Source organism: Haliotis rufescens, unplaced genomic scaffold (genome assembly GCF_023055435.1).
Source record: "Haliotis rufescens isolate VD_foot unplaced genomic scaffold, xgHalRufe1.0.p SCAF_12, whole genome shotgun sequence".
In the NCBI taxonomy this organism is placed as follows: Eukaryota; Metazoa; Mollusca; class Gastropoda; order Lepetellida; family Haliotidae; genus Haliotis; species Haliotis rufescens.
Genome location: NW_025963802.1, coordinates 31,025,574 through 31,048,246, shown reverse-complemented (window position 1 = coordinate 31,048,246; position 22,673 = coordinate 31,025,574). Strand labels below are relative to the sequence as shown.

Genomic DNA, 22,673 nt, shown 5'->3' with positions numbered 1-22,673 from the left:
CTTCTAAGATCAAAGGATGTATAGTGTGAAAAGTTAACTAGTTGAACAATCGTATTTCCGGGACTTGCCGCGGATGTTTTCAAACAGATTATTAGAACTCCATTCAGCGATAAACGGTTGATTATGCAATGAGAAGCGTTATGTGCAAATGAACAACGAACAACAATACAATTAGTGTAAAACTCTCAGTAATAAAAGTGTACATAAATTTGGGGAGCCATGTGTTACCGCGCGTAGTAACCGAGGTAGCGCTTTATCGAAGAGCGCAATAGCGAGCGATCACTGTAGTATACTCGGACCCTGTGGTACCGCGGCATTCATCGTATCGCGGCATTTGTGATTTCCGGTCGTTCACGCGGGACACGCCTCTTAGTGGCTGTCTATTAATGCAAATCAATAACCAGGAAGTGCTCACTTCGTAAACAATTTCAATTTCCTCGGAATGTTCCGTCTGCTGTAAGTAAGGAGTTACCAATGAGATGATACTTACTTCTGGCATTTTTTTTAATATTGCCTTACCCCCACCTATCAATGGCCAACGATGTAACCCGCAGTTGCCCAAGTAAACTTTCTCTATGGACCTGAACTAGATCATCTGCATATTCAGGGCGAGTAATAAGGTAACGGAAATTACGTAGTCCGCACATTTTCTCCCACTCTGTGCCCAGATTCTATTGGGAGATCATAAGGGCCATGATGCCAAACTTAGAAATACGTTCTTCGCTTGTAGCCATAAGATAAATGCATACTTTGGGCATAGTAGGAGTGCTTTTTATATATTTATTGTTGACTTTTAACATTTTTCCATTTTGTGACAAATAATGGTCATCCAATTTTTTTTTAAACACTCTTAGAATATCATTTGTTTTTTTATTGTTACTTTTTTACAATATTTTTCTCTTACTTTTCGCTAAATATGCATTGAATACATATTACTGATAACACATTTAGAATTTTACTTGTGCTGTCTTTGCACTTGTCTGGACAAATCACTGATGTCTGGCATGATCATACTAAGTGGTTGGCAGAATTATGTCCACTTTTTGTCCAATTCGGACCTCCATACACAACTTTTCTTTCTACCGCGATACTATGGAGTTCTCTCCCTTGTCCCACTGAGCGCGAGGCCCGGCTTTTACTCGGAGCTACTAATGTAAATAATGAACTTTTATCAGTAAAATATGCATTGTTAGATCAAATAAATGACATCTGATTAAGAGAACACGAATAATCATAAAGGTTAGTGAGCGCATAGTGAGGGATAAAGTGTGTGATGAGTAGAAGGACCCTAGTTGTAAAAAAGTTATAATATATTCTAGGGATAAAGTGTGTGAAAATATATACATATTGACAAGAAGGACCCTGGTTGTAAAATCGGTATAGTATAAACCAGGGATAAAGTGTGTGAAAATGTACACATGACGAGTAGAAGGACCCTAGTTGTAAAAAGTTATAATATATTCTAGGGATAAAGTGTGTGAAAATATACACATAATGACCAGAGGGACCCTGGTTGTAAAATCGGTATAGTATAAACCAGGGATAAAGTGTGTGAAAATGTACACATGACGAGTAGAAGGACCCTAGTTGTAAAAAGTTATAATATATTCTAGGGATAAAGTGTGTGAAAATATACATATAATGACCAGAGGGACCCTGGTTGTAAAATCGGTATAGTATATACCAGGGATAAAGTGTGTGAAAATGTACACATGACGAGTAGAAGGACCCTAGTTGTAAAAAGTTATAATATATTCTAGGGATAAAGTGTGTGAAAATATACACATCATGACAAGAAGGACCCTGGTTGTAAAATGTTTATAATATATACCAAGGATGTGAAAATGTACACATGATGAGTAGAAGAACCCTGGAGTGTGAAGAACATACAGATCTTATAGATACAGGGGGTAAAGATAGATTTGTGAAAATGTACACAAACTGACCAGAAGGTCCCTGGTGTAAACAGGATTTAATACATACAGGGAATAAAGATAAGCATGGATACCTAATGACCAGTATTGGTAAAATGTACACATAAACACATCAAGGTCCCTGGTCTATATAGCTTATATATATCAAGACACATTTACACTGTTTGAACACTGAATCACTATTAGATCGTTGTGTATAAAGACAATTATGCATAAAATAATAGAAGTTGAGCTTGTGCCTATGTCTACAAAATAAAGCTCTTACAAGTTTTACTTCACAAAAGATACACATATGCTTGATGATACAATGACAAATAATACAAGATCCCTGGCGCCTTCTATTAACTGTTATTGAATGACTTATTAAGTGTATAGTTTAATTTGTGAAAATGTCTTCGCTTTTTATATCCTCTACTTGGTTTAAACAACAACGCGCATAACACTGAAAGCATAACTTATCAATAAATCAGTTAATAAGATATGAATGTGAATAACTAGTGTCGATTATGTGCCATTGTATGTAGTCTATGTTCTGTATCTGTGAACGTTATCCATGCTACCATGTATTTTCTTATCATAATCAAACAACGGACAGTTGGCCAAGAGATAACCTCGAGACTAGACAGCTACATAGCCAGATAAAACTATAAGCCTGAATATTTATTTTAGTATTTGTTATGGCAGGCAATTTCTTTCTTTTTTCAACAGTCTCACGCATAATTATTTTTTTCCAAGAATTTCGGGGACAATTTATTTCTTTGTTAAAATCCTAGCCCCCCTCCCACCAGAATATCAAATCAAATTCGGGATAATCTATAGCTTAAAGCATACTATTGCCTATTATTTTCTATATTGACAATCTATTTTAAGAAGAAAATCTGTGGACTGAGATTTGAGTTTCCGGGAATGTTCATGGTGGTCTGGGAACGACGTCATGTCAATATTTCATGAGACGTTGTCGGACACATAGGTCTGATATCGATGAAAAGTAGAAAGCGAATATTCTCAAAGACATGTCATTATTGAAATTTAACCACCTATGTTTGAAAAACATGTGAGCTTATATTACCTTGTCAATAAATGAACATAAACAATATTCTTGATAGCATTATGTTTTGGTCAATGCTCAAATTCAGTATGTAACACAGATTTGTTCTTGTAATTTCTTTTATAGTCTGTCTTACAGACCCTGATACAAATATATATCAAATACAGCCCATGCAAGTCTATAATGTTTGGCAAGTCTAGATCACTGCAGTATCAGGAATGAAGAGTGTCACTGGGCTCCTTTTTATTATATTTTTATTAAGATAACTAAACAACTGTTTTTTTATGTACGATATGTTCATTTCAGAGACTAGATTTTAGTCTATTTCTTTTATCAACAAAGAGGTAGAACAAAATGTATTCCCTTGATTTTCATTTTCCCATTTGATAAAAATGAAAGTAACCCGAAATGTCCTTTCAGGTAGAAATCTCTCAAGACGTATAAATAATATTTTGTTATAAATTGTGTCATTTAAAAGTTGAAAGTTCTGCTGTCTTTCAGTTCTACGTTTCGATACAAGTGATTTCAGTTCACGAAAGGATAAAAATGTAAAAGACCGACGCCTTCTAAAATTTAACATTGTGATAAATAAACACAAGTGTACATGTATGAAAAACAGTTTGATGATGACGATTGTTTACGTGTTAAGGCATTTCATAACTTTTCATTTACAGCTGTCATTAAGTTGCATGTAGATACATCTGCCCTACTAGCCTTAATATAAGGTGCGAAGGTGGTAAACTTTCCACCCACATTAGGCTGACACGCTGTGATATAACTGGAATAGTGTTCAATTCAGTCCGTCACTTTAATGTTAGTTAGGTACAGCATCGTGAGCCAGCGAGGCACATAAAATATCTGCATATCACATGCGTGTGTTACTTCCCTTGAATGACGCTTGACCTCGCACAAAGATTATACCATCGTGCTACTCGATTTCTTCCTTGTTTGGGAGGTAGACAACTCATTGCCGAATTGAAGCAGCATTATTGTATTTGTACATATAGCCGATAAATTATTCGTGATAAAAATGCAAAATAGCATGGTTTATGTCGCATAAGAAGAATAAAAACAAATATAAACACTGCCTTAAATTACCTCGATTTTGCAATTGCCACGTCGTTACCTCACACCAGATGCATTTTCTCATCTCTAGACAAGTAACAAACATAAATGGAATATCACATAAATGTAATTACGCAGGTAGGCAAATATATGCATTCACTTTGCCGTCTGGTAGCATTATCATTAAAGCGAAAGTAGGAAGCATCGATCGCCATTTGCAAATGTTCCACTTCAAACAGAGAAAGTATTCCGATATGTATAGCTGTCACCAATATGCTGGAGTATGGTATCCATAGTAAACATTCATCAGGGAAGGTTTGAACGCTTTCTTTTGTTAAATTTATGTCGGTATTTAGCTGTAATATTTTCCTGATTTAACAAAGAAGGCAATCAATATAACTCTTACACCTCTATATGCGCTGTAATACAGATGTCGACAGGTTAATTGTTTACTGTTCACATATCGAACAACCGTTTTACCTTCCACCAAATAGTTATGTTATATTTGGCTATTCCTGCGCAGTTGGAATGTAACATGTTGGACATTGACTTGTTCATTGTGTAAACTATCACACTTCTTTGCCACGACGATCTGTGATACCTTACCTCTTCCTGAGAATCCAGGGTGTAGAAATATATGGGAATTGACACAAGAAATGGTAAAACGGTGCGCTAACGCCCCTCCAACGTCTGTGAATATGATAACATATCGTTCAGCTCCTGGAATCGAAAGTGACAGTAGATATGACTAACCAATCCGATGGGTGAGTATTTTTAGCAAGGGAAAAACCCAGCGACAACGTTTAAATAGCACATGCTACGCAGTTACGGTAGCCATGTTTGTTGCGAATTAAATAAAGCCCTCAACCAAAAACCTGCACATACCAGAGTCAAGTCATATTTTGTATCTACTTGATAATCTGTCTATTGGAATATATCCCGGTCACGTTGAGATGTTCCTCGAGAATTGTGTTCTTTTGCAAGGAGACCAGCTTGTACTCAAGGACTAAATAGTCTCCCTGATATGTTTACACACACATGCAGCTTGGTTTACAAATCACCAGCCTGTCCGCTGTCAACATCCAACATGTTAAACAAATGTGTGTATATATGTACTACTCAACATTTGCTGAAGATGAATCTGTTGGTCCTGAGCAAATGCTGTGTAGTATATATTTATGAATTGAGTGGATTCAATCTGAAAACTCTCAACAGTAGCTCCTCTCTCAAGAAAGAAATACTTCTGCTGTGAAAGCATGAATTATAGTTTAAGGCATCATGAAAAAATAAATACATAGATTAAACCAGATAGGGATTTAGAGAGACATCACGTGTACATGGTGAAGATCAAAGTAAGTATTTGGATGCCAATAACCAATGCCAGTGTAATGATGCAATACCCATGTGTATTTCAGATGCATGCCATGTGTATTTGTCAGATGAATGACATATGTATTTGACAGATGCATACCATATGTATTTGTTTGATGCAATATCCATGTGTATTTGTCGGATGCATGTCATATGTATTTGTCAGATGAATGCCATGTGTATTTGTCAGATGAATGACATATGTATTTGTCAGATGCATACCATATGTATTTGTTTGATGGAATATCCATATGTATTTGTCAGATGCATGTCATATGTATTTGTCAGATGAATGACATATGTATTTGTCAGATGCATACCATATGTATTTGTTTGATGAAATATCCATATGTATTTGTCTGATGAATGCCATGTGTATCTGTCAGATGAATGACATGTGCATTTGTCAGATGCATGTCATATGTATTTGTCAGATGAATGACATGTGTATTTGTCAGATGCATGCCAAATGTATTTGTCAGATGCATGTCATATGTATTTGTCAGATGAATGACATTTGTATTTGTCAGATGAATGCCATGTGTATTTGTCAGATGAATGCCATGTGTATTTGTTAGATGAATGACATGTGTATTTGTCAGATGTATGCCATGTGTATTTGTCAGATCATTGACAAAGGTATTTGTCAGATGCATGTCATATGTATTTGTCAGATGAATGACATGTGCATTTGTCAGATGCATGTCATATGTATTTGTCTGATGAATGCCATGTGTATTTGTCAGATGAATGACATGTGTATTTGACAGATGCATGCTATGTGCATTTGTCAGATGCATGCCATGTGCATTTGTCAGATGCATGCCATGTGCATTTGTCAGATGCATGTCATGTGCATTTGTCAGATGCAGTCCATGTGCATTTGTCAGATGCACTCCATGTGCATTTGTCAAGATACATTCCATATGCATTTGTCAGATGAATGACATGTGTATTTGTCAGATGAATGACATATGTATTTGTCAGATGCATGTCATATGTATTTGTCAGATGAATGCCATGTGTATTTGTCAGATGAATGATATGTATTTGTCAGATGCATCCAAATGTATCTGTTTGATGCAATATCCATATGTATTTGTCAGATGCATGTCATATGTATTTGTCAGATGAATGACATATGTATTTGTCAGATGCATACCATATGTATTTGTTTGATGCAATATCCATAGGTATTTGTCTGATGAATGCCATGTGTATTTGTCAGATGAATGATATGTGCATTTGTCAGATGCATGTCATATGTATTTGTCAGATGAATGACATGTGTATTTGTCAGATGCATGTCATATGTATTTGTCAGATGAATGACATATGTATTTGTCAGATGCATGCCATGTGTATTTGTCAGATGAATGACATGTGTATTTGTCAGATGTATGCCATGTGTATTTGTCAGATGTATGCCATGTGTATTTGTCAGATGAATGACATATGTATTTGTCAGATGCATGTCATATGTATTTGTCAGATGAATGACATGTGTATTTGTCAGATGCATGTCATGTGTATTTGTCAGATGAATGACATGTGTATTTGTCAGATGTATGCCATGTGCATTTGTCAGATGAATGACATATGTATTTGTCAGATGCATGTCATATGTATTTGTCAGATGAATGACATGTGTATTTGTCAGATGCATGTCATATGTATTTGTCAAATGAATGACATGTGTATTTGTCAGATGCATGCCATGTGTATTTGTCAGATGAATGCCATGTGTATTTGTCAGATGAATGCCATGTGTATTTGTCAGATGTTTGCCATGTGTATTTGTCAGATCATTGACAAAGGTATTTGTCAGATGCATGTCATATGTATTTGTCAGATGAATGACATGTGCATTTGTCAGATGCATGTCATATGTATTTGTCAGATGAATGACATATGTATTTGTCAGATGCATGTCATATGTATTTGTCAGATGAATGCCATGTGTATTTGTCAGATGCATGTCATGTGCATTTGTCAGATGCAGTCCATGTGCATTTGTCAGATGCACTCCATGTGCATTTGTCAAGATACATTCCATATGCATTTGTCAGATGAATGAAATGTGTATTTGTCAGATGAATGACATATGTATTTGTCAGATCATTGACAAAGGTATTTGTCAGATGCATGGCGTATGTATTTGTCAGATGAATGACATGTATTTGTCAGATGCATCCACATGTATTTGTCATATGTATTTGTCAGATGAATGCCAGATGTATGTCATATGCATCTGCCATATGCATTTGTCAGATGCATGTCATGTGCATTTGTCAGATGCAGTCCATGTCCATTTGTCAGATGCACTCCATGTGCATTTGTCAAGATACATTCCATATGCATTTGTCAGATGAATGACATGTGTATTTGTCAGATGAATGACATATGTATTTGTCAGATGAATGACATGTGTATTTGTCAGATGTATGCCATGTGTATTTGTCAGATGTATGCCATGTGTATTTGTCAGATGAATGACATATGTATTTGTCAGATGCATGTCATATGTATTTGTCAGATGAATGACATGTGTATTTGTCAGATGCATGTCATGTGTATTTGTCAGATGAATGACATGTGTATTTGTCAGATGTATGCCATGTGCATTTGTCAGATGAATGACATATGTATTTGTCAGATGCATGTCATATGTATTTGTCAGATGAATGACATGTGTATTTGTCAGATGCATGTCATATGTATTTGTCAAATGAATGACATGTGTATTTGTCAGATGCATGCCATGTGTATTTGTCAGATGAATGCCATGTGTATTTGTCAGATGAATGACATGTGTATTTGTCAGATGTTTGCCATGTGTATTTGTCAGATCATTGACAAAGGTATTTGTCAGATGCATGTCATATGTATTTGTCAGATGAATGACATGTGCATTTGTCAGATGCATGTCATATGTATTTGTCAGATGAATGACATATGTATTTGTCAGATGCATGTCATATGTATTTGTCAGATGAATGCCATGTGTATTTGTCAGATGCATGTCATGTGCATTTGTCAGATGCAGTCCATGTGCATTTGTCAGATGCACTCCATGTGCATTTGTCAAGATACATTCCATATGCATTTGTCAGATGAATGAAATGTGTATTTGTCAGATGAATGACATATGTATTTGTCAGATCATTGACAAAGGTATTTGTCAGATGCATGGCGTATGTATTTGTCAGATGAATGACATGTATTTGTCAGATGCATCCACATGTATTTGTCATATGTATTTGTCAGATGAATGCCAGATGTATGTCATATGCATCTGCCATATGCATTTGTCAGATGCATGTCATGTGCATTTGTCAGATGCAGTCCATGTCCATTTGTCAGATGCACTCCATGTGCATTTGTCAAGATACATTCCATATGCATTTGTCAGATGAATGACATGTGTATTTGTCAGATGAATGACATATGTATTTGTCAGATGCATGTCATATGTATTTGTCAGATGAATGACATGTGTATTTGTCAGATGAATGACATGTGAATTTCTCAGATGCATGTCATATGTATTTGTCAGATAAATGACATATGTATTTGTCAGATGCATGTCATATGTATTTATCATGACTGCCATGTGTATTTGTGAGATGAATGACATGTGTATTTGTCAGATGAATGAAATGTGTATTTGTCAGATGCATGCTATGAGCATTTGTCAGATGCATGCCATGTGTATTTGTCAGATCATTGATAAAGGTATTTGTCAGATGCATGTCATATGTATTTGTCAGATGAATGACATGTGTATTTGTCAGATGCATGCTATGTGCATTTGTCAGATGCATGCCATGTGCATTTGTCAGATGCATGCCATGTGCATTTGTCAGATGCATGTCATGTGCATTTGTCAGATGCAGTCCATGTGCATTTGTCAGATGCACTCCATGTGCATTTGTCAAGATACATTCCATATGCATTTGTCAGATAAATGACATGTGTATTTGTCAGATGAATGCCATATGTATTTGTCAGATGCATGACATGTGTGTTTGTCAGATGCAGTCCATGTGCATTTGTCAAGATACTTTCCATGTGCATTTGTCAGATGAATGACATGTGTATTTGTCAGATGTATGTCATATGCATCTGCCATATGCATTTGTCAGATGCATGTCATGTGCATTTGTCAGATGCAGTCCATGTGCATTTGTCAGATGCACTCCATGTGCATTTGTCAAGATACATTCCATATGCATTTGTCAGATGAATGACATGTGTATTTGTCAGATGAATGACATGTATTTGTCAGATGCATGTCATATGTATTTGTCAGATGAATGACATGTGTATTTGTCAGATGATTGACATGTGTATTTGTCAGATGCATGTCATATGTATTTGTCAGATAAATGACATATGTATTTGTCAGATGCATGTCATATGTATTTGTCAGATAAATGCCATGTGTATTTGTCAGATGAATGACATGTGTATTTGTCAGATGTATGCCATGTGTATTTGTCAGATCATTGACAAAGGTATTTGTCAGATGCATGTCATATGTATTTGTCAGATGAATGACATGTGCATTTGTCAGATGCATGTCATATGTATTTGTCAGATGAATGACATATGTATTTGTCAGATGCATGTCATATGTATTTGTCAGATGAATGCCATGTGTCTTTGTCAGATGAATGACATGTGTATTTGTCAGATGCATGCTATGAGCATTTGTCAGATGCATGCCATGTGCATTTGTCAGATGCATGCCATGTGCATTTGTCAGATGCATGTCATGTGCATTTGTCAGATGCAGTCCATGTGCATTTGTCAGATGCACTCCATGTGCATTTGTCAAGATACATTCCATATGCATTTGTCAGATAAATGACATGTGTATTTGTCAGATGAATGCCATATGTATTTGTCAGATGCATGACATGTGTGTTTGTCAAGATACATTCCATATGCGTTTGTCAGATGCATGTCATATGTATTTGAAAGATGAATGACGTGTATTTTTCAAATGAATGCCATATGCATTTGTCAGATGCATGCCATATGTATTAGTCAGATGCATGTCATATGTATTTGTCAGGTGAATGACATGTGTATTTGTCAGATGCATGCCATATGCATTTGTCAGATGCATGTCATGTGCATTTGTCTGATGCATGACATATGTATTTGTCAGATGCATGTCATATGTATTTGTTTCATGTTGATTCATGATCTGAAAACAACCAATAATTGGAGGAAGATGCTTGTAGTATCCATGTCACCCTTTGATGATGTCATTTGAATATTCATGAAAGCAAGTATTCAGGTTGTAAATGGAGTATGTATGCATTAATAATGTTGAGACACCATCCCTCATCTATGAATCCAGGTAATGTTATATGTCACTCTAATAGATGGTGTACAAGCTTTTATTCAAGGATAATTTATTCAGTGATTTTTTATTGCCCTCGCAAAACCACTTTGTCTGTGAACTAATATTTTATAATGCATATCAATCTAGTTTATGGTTGGTTGGTTGGTTTGTTGTTTAATGCCCCACTCAGCAATATCTCAGCTATATGACGGCGGTCTGTAAATAATCGAGTGTAGACCAGACAATCCAGTGATTGACATCATGAGCATCAATCCACGCAATTGGTATCGATCAACCAAGTCAGCGAGTCTGACCACCCGATCCCGCTTGTCGCCTCTTACGACAAGCATAGTCTCTTGTTACGGCAAGCATGGGTTGCTGAAGACCTATTCTACCCCGCATTGTTCACATTCCAGCGCAGTGGTGACATTTCACCACTTCCAAAGCTTGAAACAGCCGTGCTTATTCTAAACCCTGAGCAGTCCAGCCCATTTGGAGTCTGTCAGTGCGATTTACATGTAAATTGATATAATTATGAAAGGGATAGTACGTCGACCTTTCTGATGCCATGTTTGTAAACAATAGCCGACAACCCCCGAAATCCGCAAGAAACGTTTCTGTACCAGTGGGTGTAGGCTTATCACGTGACCGGACTTTTTTCTTGTTTGAAAACAAACACACTTGTTCAGAAATAAGAAGAGATGGGCCAAATGCAAGCCTTGCGGTGCTTTTCATACTGTTTTGCATAATTAATAATAGATATACTACCACAACTGCCACAGTGAGGAGTGTGAAAGACATCTAAAAGACGCAACAGCGCTTCAGAGTTGAACAAAGGATAAATATGCAAATGAAACATGATATTGTATATTTTCAAAATGAAAGATAACTATTTCATTCCATGGCTTCATCTAAATGTGTAGACGTTTCAAAATGAAATAGACGAAAAACATGAAAATTGCTGAATGGACTGTATAAATTGTGAGGAATCGTCACATCTCGCTGGCCTCTGGTAGAGTACTGGGATCACCGCAAGAACCCTGGTTTGGAGAGTGGGCATTTGTAACCACGTCTAAACCTGGGTTGGAAATCGGTACCACACTGTTGAGCACTAAAATCCACCCTTCAGTGGTTTACAGTGGTATATCCTGTAACTCTTGTCAGGGACGGATTCACATGGTATGCACCAGGGTATGCACCGGAATTACAGCACAGATGCTGATGGTACAAGAAGGAAAGTTGCAATCGTACAATCGCAACGCATACAGAAATTGACGGCAGTTACACTTGTGGGAGCAGTACGTGGCTGGACAAAACAGTTTCACTAGTACTGACCACAACGTTCAGAAGAGTTGGGAGATGGACTTGGAAACCACATGACATAGTTAAATTCCAGAGTACCAATAAGTAAACTTAATGTCTAAACAATAGTAAAATAAATATAAATAAACTAAGTCACCACAGATTTCTCTAGTTTGTGGCCATTTTCACTCAAATTTGGGGCCATTTTCTCCAAATTGTCAGAGGCCAATTTTGCATGAGGTCATTTTCTCCTGCATCTATGATAAAGTACAATGGAGACTGCTTTTAGCAGAGATTTCGTATTCTATTGCATTGACTTTTTATATTATGCTTATGGAAAGGGTTCTGTTGCTTTTGTTTGACAAAGCTTGCGGACACAGTGATGTGGTCTATTTGTAAAAACACACAGTCAACATCAGAACAGATATGATCAAGTTAATGAGTATAATCCATAGTCATGATCAGTAAATGACGATTAAAAAAGAACCTCACAAATATCGCCTATAGTTTTTGATATATACCCAGGACCCACTAGCTGCACGTCTCACAGGTGACAACACCATGCTCTTGTCTCTCATCGCTAAGCACATAATTTCTCACAAAATAAACTTTAAACTGGAAAAGAAGTTTTTCCGAGTGTCAAAACAGATGGAGGTACCTTATTAAGCTACCAGACATTCTCAGCTGTATTTGCCACAGTACAAAACAAAGTGATAACCAGTTGCCATCATGAAAGTGCAGAGTTACTTTTCAGCATCATGGTATTGATCATAATAAAATTAAGAAATAATACACTTGATAGCCATAGATAATGAAAATAAGCCCCTCTTGAAATGAAACGACTTTCTTAGCTGGATTGGTTACAGAACCAAGATGAGGTGCAACCTCAAAACTGAGAGTACATAGTCTTTTCCCTTCAGGTTCGTGAGCACATTCAAACCTTGTCACCATGGTTAGTCTGGAAACCCCTGCTTTCACACAATATTTTGGGAATACCAAACATTACTTTGTTTTCACATTCGTTAATCCAGACAATTTCACTTGGCAGTTTCACAATGCTTCATTTGTAAGATCCTGATTCTGTGTACTGTTAATATGCAATGTCAGTGATAACAATGAAAGTACATAAAAGCCATTTGTTCACTTACATGAATAACTCATAACTATTTGGAGAGTATTAACAAATGTAAGACCTGAAAGAGTTCAAACTTTAGGCACCATCAATGTACAGTAACATTGCATGTTATTCTTTGTTCTTAAGGTGCAATCAGTACTGGGCAAAATGAATTCATCTTTGATCATGACAAGTGCCTTTTCGCATGGGCAAGTTTTTATTTTAATCCATTGAATGTCGAGTTTTTTCGTCAGATGTTCTCGGGATTCGCCTTCTGCAACCAAAGCTTCTTGTTAAGGTGAAAAATGGGATCTGACCCATGAAGATCCGGAGTAGAATAGGTCTTCAGCAACCCATGCCTGCTGTTAAAGGTGACTATGCTTGTTGTAAGAGGCGATTAATGGGATTGGGTGGTCAGGCTTGCTGACTTGATTGATGCATGTCATTGTATCCCATGACGTAGATCGATGTTCATGATGTCAATCACTGGATGGTCTGGCCTAGACTTGATTATTTACAGGCCAACGTCGTAAAGCTGGAATATTGTGCAGCCTTGAACAACAAACAAAAAAACATCTGAGCTCAAGGTGCACCACAGCCTTGAATATGAAGCTCTGAACACTGTAACAAGAAAAACAAACAAGAAGCAACTGTTTTCACTTGCAATGCATATGTATACTTTAATTTTATCACTAGTCTTATGTACAAAACTTGAAGCTATGTACAAGAAATACCTTTGTACAACAGCTATGTACAAGATGAAGAAATGTTTTGGTTGCCATCAAATAGAATATGTACAATGATACACAAATGATACAAAGAGTGTTGACCTTCAATTATGACACCTTGTGACAAAATCTCAAAGGTAGGTAGTGCAAATGTCTCCCAGCATTATCCTAATAATGGTACTTCAAATTTCCTTCAGTGACCTATATATGTATTTAATATGCATGACTATGCAGTTTCTTAATGTCAATGACAAAAATATTTATATGTGTGTGCAGACATAACCAATTACAGACTATGCAATCCATTCACTAAATTCTTCCATTTTCCTATACTGGTATGTATATACGATATATATATGATATTATAACATACACATATCTCATTATCATTTTACATTCCATAATTCTATGAATGAGACAGTATTTCTTCTTTTTGGATGACATTAAAAACATAAATATCAATATTTACCAGGCTTACAATTTGCTTACCGGGGTATTTAACTGAAAAGTTTCTAATGTAGTTAAAACAATGAACCAGTTCTTGTGAAGAAGGTGATGAAGGTAAATATGAGTATCTACTCCAAACTTTGATTTGAGCACAAACACAAAATATCACTGGAACAACACAGTAACTAAAATTCGCTTTAAAAAACTAAAATGTAATATCTGCATGTATTGGTTTCTAACATATATAGGCACATGATCATATTAAAACATATGTATTGAGCTGAATAGGAACGATGGGCCAAAGGTCCATGTACAAACTAATTCAGGCAAATTACAATATTTCCATGACTTTTTTGTTTCCATGAGCAAAGGCTTATCAATGATATTTCCTGCATAGACTAAACATAGATACTAAAGACACATGTAACGACGCATGTCAAACACAAAGTAATGTAATACATACCAAATGCTAGTGTTAATGTAAACAAGGAATATTATAACCATTATACACATTGTAGCAGGCTTCAAATGAAAGACAAATCTTACAAGTTATTTCAAGCTGGAACAGACATGAAAAATTCATTTCCAAAATAAATCGAGTAACATTAAATGTGAATATAACATTTTTAGTAAGGGTTGATGACACAATACATTGATTATGTCTACTGGTATAATGAGGAAGATAATTTATGGATGTCATCTTCTTTCTTCTTTATTATGAGGAACCTCCCAATAATAAAGAAGTTGACATCCACAAGTTCTCTTCCTTGTGTGTATCACTTCTAAATGCCATTCAAAGACTTGATACTCGTGTAATGAGCAAGAAACAGAGGAACAATCAAAGCCAAAGAATGTCCATATTTAGATCTGCACTATGGTATTTAAAAAAAGAAAGAAATCCCTTCTAATTATCCATACATAAGGATTATTTCATACTTTGATAATAAAATACAGAATAGATGTTGGAATGACATGAAAGAAAATTGTGCAGCAAGATTGATAATGCTGTGTAAAAGGTATCACAATTTGTTTGAAAATATTACCAGGCACACAATCAGATACCTAGTGAAAGGTTGCCTCTCACTCTGGGTACAGTAATAACTGCTTATATTCTTCTTGAAGCAGCAGGAGTTGACAGTTAATGACGACCATATGCCATTAGCAGGCTAACAGAAGAGCCCCTACAATATGTTGACATCTCTAATCCCCAGTGTAAAATTCAGACTCTCACTCATAAGGACAACTTATAATTTGTTGTTTAATACTGCACTGAGCAATATTCCATCTATAAAAAATCAAGTTCTGACCAGCCAATCAAGTGATTGATATTATGAGCAATGGTCAACACCATATGTGTACAAGGACATGAAACAACCAAGACACTGAGCCTGACCACTAGAACTATTAAGCAGTCTCTTCCAACGGGCACAGGTTGTTGGAAACCAATTCTAACCCAGATCACCTCAACTTTTGCCCTCCTCATTGAACAAGATCATCAAACTTGAATTAGCAGGGTTACTGTTCAAATGTCCTGATCACAATATAATGCAATTGAATTTTATATAGAAAATATAGGTGTTAAAGCATGGCCTGTTTTTCAAGTGGGGGTTATTGGAGTAAAAGTTCAAGCAAGTGGATGGCATGGACAGAAAGTCCTTCAAATCAAGTACACAGGTACACAATAAAGTATGGAGTTAAAAATAATCAGCAAAAATCCCTTTAGGAAAGATTTCTCTAGCTTCAATGTTTTACAGTACAAATGTGTTGTACAACAGCACAATAGACTGACAACATAAAATAGTTATGAGGGTAAATTATTGATGACATGCCACTGACTATAATGAAGATGGAAACGGGATCAATGGGAATGGATGGTCAATCAACCAAATATGAAGAAGGATGACCAGCAACTGGACATTAGACCATACACATTTAAAGGGGCATATACATCAATGACACAGGCTTAAAGATCAATGACCACTACAGCCACATATAAAATAATCCACAGAATCGGAAAGGAAACGGACATAAAACAAACCTATTTACTTCTTTCTTGACTTCCTATGTTGTTGTTTTGCAATATTTGAAATGATGAAATAACATAATGAATGCCAGTGTTGTTATCAGGTTTCCTTGTCCGAAACTCCCACAAATGCATGTGTATAAAAAATTCAATGTTGTGTGACTCAGAGAAACCAAGGCTAACCATGCACTATTCAAAGAATAGGAAATGAGAAAATTGAGGCTGACAGTGAAGAACAGTATGTAGTCCAATATTAAGAAATATCAAAAACAAGAACTTCATCAGTCTGATATTTACAGAAAGGAATAGAGGAAGTATAACCTACGAGATAAATATGAATGAAATTTCACAGAAGATATGCTGACTGAAGACTATAAATTGGTATGTGCACGCAGAGGTTTCCATATTATGAAACGATGAAGTGTCAAAGAACTGAAACTGTCCAGTTCTAAAATAACATCTGCTTTCTACAGCAAAATCAACAGATACAAAAATATAACTATTTGCATTGCCAATTTGTAACAAGTGGGTTCTTATGAACAATATTTTGCTTCAGTTGCTCGGGTCATTGGACAACAATTCAAATGAACATGTCATTTAATGACACAATACTTGTAAACACAAAATGAATTCTTGCAAACATGATATGAAAATCTTCGATACTGTATTCTTCTAAACATAAAGATGAAAGATAACCTGGTAAATATATATTGACATCAGGTATTTTTCTCACCGAAAATTGTGTTCTACAAAGAATTTGTGCAGAAACAGAGTAAACTTAATTTCGGAATGACATACATCAATACAATTGCATAACTTCCAGTTTCTGCAATATCTGAAGCCTAGATAAACTGATTCTCGGGACACTGTTCAGAGTAAACAGTATCCACAGTTTCCATGTTAAAGTGTCTGGTATCAAAACGTAATTTTCCTATATACCCCCAGGGGTATCTAAATTTCAGAATTATCAGCTGCCAACAGTCTAAGCCCTGGGCTTAACTACTATATTTTATGTATTAGCTCAACTTATGGAGACCCTAATCTTTCAAATGCACCCAAGATAGGTCTTATCACTGACAGACTGTGTCATCAAACTGCTAATATTCTGTACTGAAAATAACCTGCTTTTTCATTGATTGAGCTCAGTGTCGGCAGATGTTTTCATTTATTATCTTCATAAAAGAACTTAAACACATAATTATTCATCCTCCAATGCTACATTTGATTCAGGATTTGCATTATTGCATATTATGAGTGCACACCTTCTACAGCTGTGGTACAATGCTATACACTGAAAGGTTATTTGTCCAAAAAGGTGGAATGTTCCAAATTCAGAAAGAAACGATACTTGTAGATTCCTCTATTAGTGGGCAATACTTGCATTGTGGTCTTGAATATCCATGGATGTAGAGTCAGTTGTATTCTCACATATGTGTTGCCTATATTCACACGTGTACAGACAATGTGAACGCAAACATACATATCAATGTCTCAAAATTCAAGTTGTCAACATGTTATCATCCCCTGTTGTCATGCATGTATATTATGTATGTCTATGATCCAAGAAGTTCTTAACAATTTAAAATTTAACAAAACTAAAATCTAGTTTCTGTTAAATATTTAACAACATACACAAAGCAAATGACAAGCAAGGGGTCATCACAAAAGTGCAAAGAAGACTATTCAAAATGTCCTGCATTGAATTTATCCAAAATACTTTCAAAAATATTTCACATTTTCAAAGGAACAATTTCAAGTGCAGACAAATAGTACTATTCAAAATGTCCTGCATTGAATTTATCCAAAATACTTTCAAAAATATTTCACATTTTCAAAGGAACAATTTCAAGTGCAGACAAATAGTACTATCTCGGTTGGAATGTGATATTATTCTGGTGGTAATCCTATCATTAAACTATCAAATTTCCAATAAGGTTCCTGTATTTAGTATTTAATTGAAGCTTAAAATTCAAAAATCGAACAAAATCCTGAATTTGCCTCGCCAGTGTTACCAGTTGATAGAATCAGGTGTTAGGCATCTACTTATTGTGTCAGTATCAGGAACAGCAACAATGGATTTAGCGACAATTCCCATTGAGCAATTAAACCAGAGCCATCAAGGCGATGAGCAAATCCACAAATCATTAGGCTACCCACCCATAGAGTTATTGTTAGTCAGTGTGAACTATGAACCTCTGTGATGATCCCTCATCTAAATCACAATGCCATGACTATCAACATTAATGTAATACCTCACTTACAAATTAGAATACAGGATGTACAATTTCATTAGCTGGATTATTTACACAGATCTGTAACAAAATCTCATTGGTCAGGTCATCGATCAACGTAAAGCAAGACAAAATGGAACTCTGAAATACTTAAATACAATAAATTATTTCCATACTCTACTGACATCAATTTACAAGGCTCTCTTGACTCAAAACTGATGCAAAATCTCATATCATGATTGTATCATTACGTTTCAAGATGATGAAAAAACCACAATCTGACAATATCACAAATGTAAAGAAAATGTTTCTTGCCTGAATAAAAATTCAGTGCATCTTGAAATGATAGATGTTCATGAATGGCACTTTAAGCTGAAAATCTGTTTCTTTTGGCTTCACGTCACCATCTGAATATTTCGAAGAAGTATCTGTTTACATCTTGTCATATAAAGACTAGAGAAAAAGCTGAACAGGATCTGCTCAGCACACCCTGATGAACCTTCCTGTCATTCTGGTGTGTTCCGACATTTGTCCATGAAAGGTGTGGTACGGATGGAGTGTGACTGCTTGGACCCTGGTCGGACATGAGCGAGGGTGATAGTGGTGGTAGCTCTGATAGCTCTGTTAATATCACATTTGCTGAAGACTCGCTTCCACAGTTATTCTCATGACAAGTCTTCTCTGGACTCACGGTGTATCGACAGCACTTGAGCAAATTTCTTTTTATCACTGTTCATACGTATTGTGTCTATATTGCGGAACAAATTGTCTGCAGAAATGTCCTCAGGTAGTTTGGTGAGAAACTGGGCAAGATGAATGAAATCCATGTTGATTAGAATCCCTTCATACAACCTTAAAATTCCTGGAAAAGAAATGAAATATTTCAACGATGAAACAATAACATTCACAAATGTATTACAAATACTCCTACATCCTGACAATGATAACAAATGGGTAAACCAATTGTTAAAATGATTCACCAGCTTCTGGGTTTTTTATGACCCCATTCAGATATGGGCAAAAAGGTTCTCAGCACCACATACTGATTGTCAACATTTCACAGTTTTAATAGTTTGATGGACAAAACAAATGATTTTCCCCACTGTATTAGTGAAACCAAAAAGAAATGACCTATTGACTGCCTCTTCCCAAGTCACAAGGAACAGTGTCAAGGCTTGGTATCACAGAGAATTCAAAGCACACACCTCCAATGCTGAATCCCCAGGCTTATGTTACCCATAACCCTCAGACTGCCTGGAGCAAACCCAGATATTAATCTTACCTATAGCTGTGCGAAATAGAAACTCCTCGCCATCTCGACAGAAGACGTCCCAGACCCGACAGGCTACATCCAGAGGTAGAGACTTGCCATAGATTAGAAATATCCTGAAGAGATACATGGCAAGTCAACACAAGTTGAACTAATACAATGGTAACATGAACTCTGCAATGCACTTATTTTGTTGGACAGGATGTAGTTCTTTATATTCAGTATTCATGACAAGCTCATGTAATTGACCTTTTTCACACTTCGCTACTTCCGGTTTAAAAGCGAGGCTTGGAGAGTAGAAGGTGAAGGCTTGATGGCACATGATACATATGGAGATGTCAACAAGGCACGCAATCGGGACAAACTGTGACAATGTAGCCACTCCGGTACTATCACGGCAACATTTATCGTAAGTATTGAACATTATTCTTATCATTAACAAAATATTCTACTGTTATCTGGTCTCCACTGATATATATTTAGCAAGTGAGTCTGGCCGTTCTGTTGTGATTTCAATTTCAAATGTCCATGACCACCTGGTAACTCCCAGTGCAGTATCTTAATGAGATAGTCTGTTGGCTCAGCCTCACAATCACAATTATGACAATCTACATCAGACTTATGGGTACTGGATACCACCAACATCAATTTCACAACTACAACAACATTCTCCAACCATTTCAGTTTCCCATTAAAACCCCGAACACATTACCTGCCCTTGTTAAAGTGGGGCAAACACGTTACCTGCCCTTGTTAAAGTGGGGCAAACATGTTACCTGCCCTTGTTAAAGTGGAGCAAACACGTTACCTGCCCTTGTTAAAGTGGGGCAAACATGTTACCCACCCTTGTTAAAGTGGGGCAAACACGTTACCTACCCTTGTTAAAGTGGGGCAAAGACGTTACCTGCCCTTGTTAAAGTGGGGCAAACACATTACCTGCCCTTGTTAAAGTGGGGCAAAGACGTTACCTGCCCTTGTTAAAGTGGGGCAAAGACGTTACCTGCCCTTGTTAAAGTGGGGCAAAGACGTTACCTGCCCTTGTTAAAGTGGGGCAAAGACATTACCTGCCCTTGTTAAAGTGGGGCAAACACGTTACCTGCCCTTGTTAAAGTGGGGCAAAGACGTTACCTGCCCTTGTTAAAGTGGGGCAAACATGTTACCCACCCTTGTTAAAGTGGGGCAAACACGTTACCTACCCTTGTTAAAGTGGGGCAAAGACGTTACCTGCCCTTGTTAAAGTGGGGCAAAGACGTTACCTGCCCTTGTTAAAGTGGGGCAAAGACGTTATCTGCCCTTGTTAAAGTGGGGCAAAGACGTTATCTGCCCTTGTTAAAGTGGGGCAAACACGTTACCTGCCCTTGTTAAAGTGGGGCAAACACGTTACCTGCCCTTGTTAAAGTGGGGCAAAGACGTTACCTGCCCTTGTTAAAGTGGGGCAAAGACGTTATCTGCCCTTGTTAAAGTGGGGCAAACACGTTACCTGCCCTTGTTAAAGTGGGGCAAACACGTTACCTGCCCTTGTTAAAGTGGGGCAAACACGTTACCTGCCCTTGTTAAAGTGGGGCAAAGACGTTACCTGCCTTTGTCAAAGTGGGGCAAACACGGGAGGTTGAAAGTGACAAAGGTGGACACCAGGAACAAAATAGTTTTTATTTTTGCCCAACAATCAAATTCTTAATCTACTTGTTTCTTCTCACCAATCAAATTACCCACCCTCCAACTTAAATATTCCCTCCTCTAACTTGCCAAATACAAAGCGGTGTGGAACTGGTATATCAAATCAAAGACAACTATATATGTAGGAAGCACCTGTGTGTCATGCATCAATAAAGTTAATACATTTTCATATCACTTGACACATTGATATCATTTTCACAGTAGTTGATCTGTTCTTGTTGTTTGTATTGTTGTTTGTTGTGCCTAGCTTGTCAACTCACCAGTCTAGAAGGTAAAGATTAGGTGTGAGGGCCTGGTCAACAAAATGATCATGTAGATGAGGCAGGTTTTCTCTGAAGAATTCTGTGAATGTGTCATAGTAGGCCATCATCTAAAAATTCAAAAGTACAATGATGGAGTCCGAGCTAACACTTGAGTTGCCCAAACTTTATAAGCATCACTTTGTAGGATTTTATACAGATACATGGACTAGTGTTAGCAAGAAGTTAGACAAGATTCTGTTTCAGGACTAAAGTCACATACTGAAGAGGTTATTTCATAAATCCTTTTTATTATCACCATATAAAGTAAACCAAAACATTTTATTTTTTTAATAATATTATTAATATTTCAAACCCTGACATAATTCCTCAACTGTGCATGTGCAGCTCTCAAGGCTAGAGCTGTAGTTTACGAAGGTATAATGAACGACATGCAAAATGACAGTTTGATGTACGCCTGATGGGGATCATATGCTCTCAAATACCGGAACGAGAGATAACCGTTACTAACCATGGCCTCATCCATGCGGAAAAAGGTGACTTGACACGGTCTGTTGAGCAAGTTGGCGAAACAAACAAAGGCATCTGCCACATCCATGTTCAGGAGGAGGATGGCTGCGATGAATGACATACCCTGGACCTGAGGGAGAGACGGACAACAATCATCAGCTGCAGCCAAATACAGCCAAATTCCTCGGATTAACAGCAAATATTTCCCCATGAGGATATTACATTTTAACTATCATAACTTATCTCTTGTTAAATGAAAAGACATCGGAAAAGACGATACAACATAAGGCAGTGATCATAGTGCAGGGACAGCTGCAAGTGGATGTTGAGGTACGTG

The 22,673-nt window shown here is 36.7% G+C and overlaps 2 protein-coding genes across 7 annotated transcripts in view; both read right to left on the bottom strand.

Moving 5' to 3' along the window:
- LOC124117226 (protein mono-ADP-ribosyltransferase PARP14-like) overlaps positions 1-4,790 on the bottom strand; it is a 33,145-nt gene extending 28,355 nt beyond the window's left edge. The window contains exons 1-2 of one of the 2 annotated variants that reach the window (XM_048393541.1): positions 4,654-4,784; positions 4,081-4,134 (exon numbers count right to left, since the gene is read on the bottom strand). The gene's annotated coding sequence lies outside the window, so the exon portion shown is untranslated. Of the gene's footprint in view, positions 1-4,080; positions 4,135-4,653 lie in introns of both variants that reach the window. The other variant, XM_046479006.2, reaches the window with a different exon arrangement.
- Positions 4,791-13,838: 9,048 nt separating this feature from the next.
- LOC124117197 (TBC1 domain family member 12-like) overlaps positions 13,839-22,673 on the bottom strand; it is an 80,788-nt gene continuing 71,953 nt past the window's right edge. For all 5 annotated transcript variants that reach the window (XM_046478962.2, XM_046478968.2, XM_046478986.2 and 2 more), the window contains exons 9-12: positions 22,338-22,466; positions 21,827-21,936; positions 19,902-20,005; positions 13,839-19,481 (exon numbers count right to left, since the gene is read on the bottom strand). In XM_046478962.2, the coding sequence (XP_046334918.2) occupies positions 19,285-19,481; positions 19,902-20,005; positions 21,827-21,936; positions 22,338-22,466 (540 nt within the window). In that variant the 3' untranslated portion in view covers positions 13,839-19,284. The remainder of the gene's footprint in view (positions 19,482-19,901; positions 20,006-21,826; positions 21,937-22,337; positions 22,467-22,673) is intronic.